Source organism: Miscanthus floridulus, chromosome 1, assembly GCF_019320115.1.
Source record: "Miscanthus floridulus cultivar M001 chromosome 1, ASM1932011v1, whole genome shotgun sequence".
NCBI classification, from domain to species: Eukaryota; Viridiplantae; Streptophyta; class Magnoliopsida; order Poales; family Poaceae; genus Miscanthus; species Miscanthus floridulus.
The window spans coordinates 196,708,359-196,716,905 of NC_089580.1; the positions used below are offsets into that span (position 1 = coordinate 196,708,359).

An 8,547-nucleotide genomic window follows, 5' to 3' on the forward strand; every position below is an offset into this window, starting at 1 on the left:
CAGTGTCGTGGTTTAGTACTTCAAGTTTGATCAATTATAGTTAAAAAAATATAAATATCTATAATATCAAATAAACATCATTAGATTAATTACGAAATATATTTTTATAATAAATTAATTTAGAGTTATAAATGTGAATACTATTTACTAGAAACATGAGCAAACGTGAAACACTTTAACTGGCACATATACCATAGTTACTTCCTTTCATGAACAGAGGTAGTAACAAATCTTAGAAAGTACTGTAGAAATTATCTCTGACTTCTTGTTATGTTGTGCCAGAGCCAAACGACATACAGTGACAAGACCAGCTTCTGACAAGATGGCATCCTTTCTCATGGGATCATTTGTCATCTCCCACAATCAGAATAATCTGACTGTAGAAATTTTGTTTTAGAGGAACTTCAAAATGTAGAATCATGTGAGAAAAGTTCTATGCATAGAGATCTGATGACACTAAAAAAATGTCTCGACGTGGTTCGTGGGCATCTCCAACAAGTTATAAATGTCTTGACATGTTGGAGATCAAATGGTGCAACAAAATAGTGAACAAAACACGTGGAGAAGGAGGCGAGCCAAAGTCAGTCTGCCTAGCTGGCTCCCCCATTTAGTCGGCTTAGCTAACTGGTCTAGTTGGCTAAGCCGACTCCCCTGGTGCGGGGCGAGCAGCAGTGCTCAGGCCCACAAAAAACATGCTAAGCTGACTTTAGGACTCCAGGAATCGGCTACTCTGCAAAAACCACCTAGCTAGATCGATCAACGAACAAAGTGGCAGATAATTGCTCTGGGTCCTTCTGCTGGTTTCAACGTACAATACAACATCGACCGATTGGCTTTGTCATTGACACGATGGCGAGTAGTCTCGGTGCCACTGCAGGAGGGGAGAGAGGAGAAGGGAGGATCTAATTCTCAAGAGAAAAATAAATAGGAGAGGTTAAATGAAAAATACATATCACGCTAGCATGCCACTCAGTGAGAAATGCTCACATGGCTGACATGGATCTGCGGTGCACCATCTAACAAATTTAGAGAAGTTTACGAACCTACGACACCCCGATGTGTCATCTCTAAACTTTACTCCTGAATTTAAACACCACATAAGTCAAAAAAAAAAGGAGAGAAAGAAAAATAAAGAAAACAGAAATTTAGAAAGAAATCGTGAAAAAGAAAACGTCCCAGAAGAAGGCCCATTCGGGTGTGTTCCTTTTTTTTTTCCTTTTTTTTTCCCTCGCTGGCATTCCCCTTCCGTCCGCTGCACCCCTGGTCGTGCGTTCTGTCTGCCTCGCTCGTCCCCTCTCGATCTCCGACGACTGGTGGGCCGCCGCAGCGGCCGCCGCCATAAGCCAGGTGCTGAGGCAGTAGTTGGTTTCTTCCCGGCGACGAGCACCCACCAGGTACTCCCACCCCTTCTCTTCCCTTCCCTTCAAGCTGAGCAACGAAACCCTAACCTAAAGCTATTTAACCCATGTCCCTTTACTGGATCCGCCCCTGTCTACAAGTTTATATATATGCCTAATAAATTCGATTTTTCTTGTTTTGCAGAAGTTATTGGGTGTACATGTGTACACCCATGTCCTTCACTGGGTCCGCCCCTGAGCCTTCTGATCCCAACAAGAAACCTGGTTCGTTTTTGTGAACTATTTTTGTATTCTTTCTAGACTCCCTGTTTATGACAGTTCTGGGTTTTGCGTGATAGTTTTTGCTCTGCGTCTGATTTTCGTAGCGAAAAAGCAGACTCGACAATGGGCTGCGTGGACACACCAAGAGGAGGAGAATTTCTTCAATGCACTGCGGCAAGTAGGAAAAGTAAGAGGCATAAATTCTGGATGCAATGCTCTTCTGCTATTTGCAATCTAAGTAGCACATAATAATCGATTGATGGATAATCCGTATTATTTTCGCCAGAACTTCGACAAGATTACACACCGTGTTCAGAGTAAAAACAAGGATCAGGTATTTATTTTTCAACCAAGATGTTCGGATACACATTAGCCCGTGGATTTTAGTTATGTATGAGTTGTCCTAAGGAGTTCCTGTTTCTATGATGATTAGAGTTTATATTTTATTATATTATTACTATAAAGATGTTTTATCTTTTCTTGCAACATTAGTCTATCTTATTATATTAAAAGTTTAATTCTGTTGTATATGAATCTAATGTAAAAAGATTCAATGCTTTATGTGCCATACAGGTCAGGCATTACTATTACCGTCTTGTTCGACGCATGAAGAAGCTATTGGGTCCTAGGTTCTCACTTGATGCAAAAAACTCCAAGGATACCATTGCTGCTATGCTTCGCTGGTAATTGAATATATCTTATCATCTTTAAATTGCCTGAAAATATAGTTCATTGTTGATTTTATTTATACACCATAGGAGCAAAAACTAGAGGTTACTTTGTAATATTTTCTGAGTTCTCTCTTTGGCATATGATATTTATAGGAATTTGGACATCTTGTCTTTATATTACAGATCATGATGGTAGATTGTAGCCATCTATGATATCTGAAGGCTTTGACTACCACTCATTATAGTTCCGTTATGTAGTGGATATCTTGTCATATTTATTGATCTGTTGTGGACCTTTCTACTGATTTTGACGTGATTGGCTTACTCTTGTGTTACATACACGATCTAAAGTCAATTTCTTGTCGTTTAGCTTCATAATAATTGTGCAATGCTTCTGCATCATTTCTTTTAGATTAAGCCAACATCCATTTTGGCCGTGCATTCAATTTTTTTTTAATTAAAAAAAACCATTCCAAACTGTACATGAGGTTTCATCTCATACGGCTCCTCCCTTCTTTAGAGAACTCTTTTCATAATAATTTGTGAAAACAGGTAACTTAGCTTTTGTAGAAAGCGAATAAATAATGACAATTTCGTTTAAGGATGTGCTTTCTCGACTGCTGGCAGTTCAATATTAACTGGTTTTGATGCAGGTGGTCTCTGCTTGAGAAATTTAGCTGCAGTGCATCAAAGCTGCATCTGAAGCCTCGGAGGTTCAAAACATTTGTAGAAGCATTGGTGAGTTGCTTTGTCCCCATGTTTTTTTCTCATTATAAAATGTCGTCAGTTTGTTTCTTCTTTCTCATGCTATGTGTCTCTCCTTTTGTTTGCCAGGGAAAACAACTGCTAAAGGACAGAAATAAGTCCAGGAGAAAGCGTTCACGAGTGGATATGTGCCTACCTTCTCCATCTCCAATTATCAGCAAGGCTCCTGGGAATGAGACTCCTCCTGTAAAGCTCCTGTCAGTAGATGCTCTAAATGGTAGCAGAGTAACATCTCCTAAAGGGACAGTTTTCAAGCGGGTTGCTGAACCAATTTCTAACAAGTCAGGAACAACTAAAGGGGATCTCTCCGCCACAAGAACCGTGAAACAAAAAAGGAAGGCAGGTGGGCGCATCTTCTCTTTTCCTTTTTATGACCTAGCCTTGCTTATCTTTTGTCACACAATCTGTGTGATTTGACTTTTGGCCGCTCTCTCTAGTGGTGAACCTTTGTTGCATTAATGTGGATAGCTGGTGACCTGTGTTTTAGGTGGCACTGTTGCATCTACTGCATATAAAAAATGGGAGAGAGCGGCCATGGCTGGTGTTTCTTTAGTTGCTGATGCAGCTGAGGAGCTCGAGCGCAACACAATTAACCCGGGCATTTTATGTAATGTTGATGCAAGAACACTGATTTCATCATCAGACAGACTTTCTACTGCTGATGGTATGGCTTCTAGCAACTGGATTTTAGTTCTTGTATTTGCTGAACTTTGTTCAACACACTCGTTGAAGTTAACAGTAGCAGATACAGGTCTATTGTCCCGATGTTTTTATTCTTGGGTTACCCTTTATTCTTCATTTGCAGGCATCAGCACAAATCATATGAAGGAAGCAGATTCACAAGCACCTGTGAAGCTGAAGCTACAGTTATTTCCAATAAATGAAGCTACTCGGAAGGCATTGGAGAAGGTAAAGCATGGTTTCTTGCTACTAGCAAACTGCATATGAATCACAATTTCCCTCAGTCGCTGTATCTTTAACATGTCAGTTGTTACTGGTGAATTATTAACCAAGCACTCAGGTTCTTGTTGTCAAATTCATGCATGTTATAGATGAAAGATGATGAATAGATAACTTGATTAGTGTCCCTTTGCATTTTGCTCAAACTTTTTTTTCTTTATATTTGGTTTGGTCTGAGTTGTTCTGTTCAGTTCTCCAATCTTTGAGCAATTTGAACATTACATGGTGCTTTTTCTCCTCTTATCAGGATGACCATAATCCTCATCTAGAGCTCACATTAAGCTCTAGGAAGAAAATATCATCTGTGCTAGAACATCTAAACCGAAAATGGGGTAACTCAAACATCGCATGTGGAGAGCTTATTCTTTTTCCATATTGTGCTAATCAAGAGGATTTGGCTACATATCAGAGGTGGACAACAAGAGATACTGTTGCAGTAGCTGATGTGTTTCTTTCTGTGAATAGCCCTTCTGTTTTCCGTTTAAGGTATATAATTTCTCTGATTGATAGAAAGTCAACCTAATGGGTCACGTGTAGTGCATAATGATTGCTAATTGTTGTGTCAACATTTTGTTGTTAAGGTATGGTTGGTTTTCCCTTGTTGAGCTTGGAGCAGGGGTAAGTGAAATATCTTTAACCCACATGATACCAGAAGTCATCCAAGTCAGATCGCCATCAGGAGATAAGGCTTGTTTGCAAAAGGATGGTACTTTGCTCAGTAATTTCACTCTTGAGCAATATCCTTGTAGTTCAATGTTATTGCATATGACACCATCTAGTACAGGCAAGAACTCTGATCTTCCAGATCAGCCAGCTAATGTGCCCCCCTCTCAGTTTGGCAGCCAAAAGCAAGTGCAGGTTCCTGTAACCCAAGCTTTTGAGGTTATATTTTTTGTCGCTTTCATCCTTGTGACAACTAAATGTTTCTATGGGCGATCTTCCTTTCTCTTATTATAACTAAGTATGCATTTATACTTCAGGGTGATCAGGGAATGAATTGTGTGGCAATATCTGAAGTAGAGTGGGCAGACACCCTTACAGATATCAGTGTTGGGCACTTACTGACAGAAGCATCCAAAAGCGCTCATTTGGATTGCATAGGGACTAGTGTAAAGAATCCTTTGTTTCTTGAGAATCGATGCAGCTATGACTCGTTTGATGCTGCTGTTGCCCTTCATGCTTCTCGTTATCAAGCATCCGAGCAGCCAGCCCATGCTCCCCATTCAACCATATGGGGAGCAGAAGAAACATGTGATGAGTTCACCTTTAATTTGTCAGCCTCCAGGAAGCAAGAAGGCTCGAACACTCCTAGCAGCTCTCCTGATACTGACAATGAAGTTCATCCCTCAGATTCGGAAGGATTTCAAGGTTTTCTTCAGGTCTGCTGACATCTTTTGGGTTCTCCTAGAAGCAAAATAAGTTTATATAGTTTTTGACCTTGTTTATTTATGTGTCATCTCATTTATTAGGACTTGACTGGAGAGGATGATGCTGATAATCCTTATAATGATGATGCCAAAGACGAAGAGGAGTTGTGTGCTAAATCACCACCTCGAAATGATGAAACTAATGAGTTGAAGGATCAGTCTTTAGCTGACTTATATTGGGTACTTGAAGAAATCATAATGTTCTTTTGTACTGGCATTATCTTAGCTGAGCTTACCTTGTTTTTTTCTTTTTCTTGGCAGCTTGATTCACTCGGACCACTAGACTTGGACATACCGTCTGTGAGATATCAAGCTGATGACATACTGGTAGGGGACAGTCAAAATAGTTGGAACCGCCTGATGGCAAATAGCCTCGATGCATTTCGAAACCTGTCATTCTTCTCAGATAAGAATGACTCGATTCCATCAATCATGTAGAACTGGGGATGTTATGGCTTCCACGATTTGCTGTGTTGGTTAGGAAGCAACTTCCAATGCTGCATTTCGCTCAAGAGGGGGCTTTATAGTGTCCAAGTGAGCTGTTTGCTGCTGATACGAGTATCCAACAGATGCGGATTTGATGCATACGTGAGGGGCTCGTGCTGTTGTAAGATAACATAACGGATGTGCTAACCTGTACTCCATGTAATTATGGTGTCCTTGTACATAAAGCACATACAAGCACTTGGTTACTAGTAAAGCTTCTGGGGCCGTGTATAAGATCAGTTTGCCTAATGCCCATCAAATGATTGTGCGCTTCATTCTTCCGGTTTACATCTAATATGTCCACATGGGTTATCTCAGGGCAATCAGATCGGAGAATTGTGACAGTGGAGGATTTGACGCGAAGGCTTTCTAAGGGCTCAGCTTCACCAGTGAATTATCTTTTGTTGGCTTTGGCTCCAAAAGCGGCTTTAACGGTAGAGTTCAATCTTATTTCATAAACATTTGGTAAAACAGCTTCCAAGAGAAGTCCGAGTACTACTCCTTCAGTCCTTAAATTACTGTTGTTTTCGTTTTTCGAGAAACAAACTTTGACTAAATATATATATATAAATAATGGTATTTGTGGTATAAAATTAATATCATTAGATATATCGTTGAATATATTTTAATAATAAATTTATTTAGATATATAAATATTGCATGTATTTTATATAAATATAGTCAAACTTATAGCATGGAAAAAAACGACAGTTATAGACGGAGGGAGGCGACGAGTAGAAAGCTGTCGGCCGGTTTTGCTCTCTGTCGTGTACTTACTCGCACCTGACGTTGATGATAAGTTGGTGGTGCTTATACTTGGGTATGTAGCCCAAGGCACGACGGCACGGCACGAAGCTCGTTTTTTTAGCCCGACACGAGCACGGCACGGCCCGGTGACATGCGGGCTCGGGCTAGCCCGGCCCGAGGCAGCAGGCCGTGCCTGGGCCTCTGCTCAGGCCCGTGGGCTGGCACGGCACGGCCCGGCCTGAGTCAGCCGGCCCGGCAGCGGCCCGGCCAACCCCCCCCCCTCCTCACTCCTCCACTGACTCCCTGCGGCCCAGCTAGCTGGCCCACCATCCCCGCGGCCCAGTTGGCCTCCCCCCTCCTCATATATAAGCGGAGCCGCACCCGCACGCCGCGGCCGCGGCGGCTCTCCCCCGCGCAGCGCCGCAGCCCCATCCCACCCCCGAACCCTAACTCCCTCCACTCTTCCCCCAGCCTCCGAGCCTCCCAGCGCTCTCATCCAGCGGGCAGCGGCAGCGGCGTGGGAGCCACGCGGGCTACTCCGATGACACTACTGCGCCGTCCGTGGCCCAGCTGCTCGCGCTTCCTCCCCTTCCCCCTCTCTCTGGCTACTCGTGCCACAGTAGTCGTGCAACCTCGTGTTCGTGCGTCGTCGCCGACGCCTCGAGCTCCTGCTTCCCCGCGGCTCACTGAATCCCCTCCATCCCCTTCTCTTCTCGTGGGATCCAACATCGAGCGCCGCCATCGCCTCCCGCAGTCCCGCCTCGGCCGCCGCGGGAACGAGCGTGCTGGCCCCAAGCTCCGCCCCTACGCCAGATCCGGTCACGAGCTCCGCCCCGACGCCAGATTCGGCCACGAGCTCTGCCCCGACGCCACGATCTCCGAAGTCCGGCTGCTCGCTCACGCTTCCTCCCCTTCCCCCTCTCTCTGGCTGCTCGCAATTCGTCGTGGGCCCCGGGCTGGCCCGGCACGCTGAATGGGCCGTGCTTCTCGGACCGGCCCGGCACGAAAAATAGCCCACAGGCCCGTGCTTGGGCTGATGGCAAGGCACGAGGCCCGTAGCGGCACGGCACGGGAGGCACGGCGTGCCGTGCCAGCCCGAGAGCCTCTGGGCCGTGCCTGGCCCGTGCCTGGGCCGTGCCGAGCCGGGCCGACCCGATGGCCAAGTATAGTGGTGCTGGTGCCTGGCCGCGTCGCGTTACGTACGCACTTACTCACGTACGTAGCACCGAGATCTAATGAGAGACTGAGGGCCTGTTTGATCTGGGGGTGACTAGTCTTTACTTTAGTCTTTAGTCACCTCACTTTAATCTCTTTTAGTATTTTTTTTGCTAAACAAAGTAACTAAAAAGTAACTAAATGAGTTTAGTCATTTAGTCATCAAGGGACTAAATGTGCACGATCAGTCTCATGTCACGCCACCTCGGGTGACGCAGACCACCTGTCGCGTTCATAAACCTAGGGTCACTCGTAGACCGATTTCCCAACAAAGGCTCGGTCCAAACAGACAAACGCGCAACTCATGGGCCGGCCCAAGTACCTGAATGGCAGACCAGAAGGTCGATCCAATCACCGATCGGAAGGCCTGGCCGAGGAGAAACGACGCCCACTTCCGACTCCGGCCCACCTATCCGACCGGAGCATCCACATCGGTCTCCGGCTTGCCTCCAGATGGCCTTTTCGACCTAAAGACCTGGCCAAAGCACTACTTCCGACTCCGACACGTGTCTCCGACCAGAGGTGCGCCAAACCCCTGCTCACTGCTCTTCTTCGATTGGTGCAATCAGAATCGACTGGAACCAATCGACCGGGGACGTCCGCTCGGTAAGGACCTAGGAACTAATGAAGAAAGCAAGGCAGGGTGCACAAGTCAAA

The 8,547-nt window shown here is 44.9% G+C and overlaps 1 protein-coding gene across 2 annotated transcripts; it reads left to right on the forward strand.

The window, feature by feature from the left end:
* Positions 1–1,216: 1,216 nt before the first annotated feature.
* Positions 1,217–6,430, forward strand: LOC136508228 (TSL-kinase interacting protein 1-like). Of its 2 annotated transcripts, none has more exons than XM_066502875.1 (14): positions 1,217–1,394; positions 1,543–1,621; positions 1,720–1,806; positions 1,906–1,953; positions 2,193–2,302; positions 2,944–3,028; positions 3,125–3,398; positions 3,543–3,719; positions 3,861–3,964; positions 4,263–4,501; positions 4,597–4,897; positions 4,996–5,394; positions 5,485–5,622; positions 5,704–6,430. In XM_066502875.1, exons 2-14 carry the CDS (start codon positions 1,559–1,561, stop codon positions 5,878–5,880), a joined length of 2,202 nt encoding a protein of 733 aa, XP_066358972.1. In that variant the 5' UTR covers positions 1,217–1,394; positions 1,543–1,558; the 3' UTR covers positions 5,881–6,430. The 2 variants fall into 2 exon arrangements, with proteins under 2 accessions (XP_066358972.1, XP_066358978.1); XM_066502881.1 differs by having other exon boundaries at positions 1,543–1,622; positions 1,724–1,806; positions 5,704–6,429.
* Positions 6,431–8,547: the final 2,117 nt, after the last annotated feature.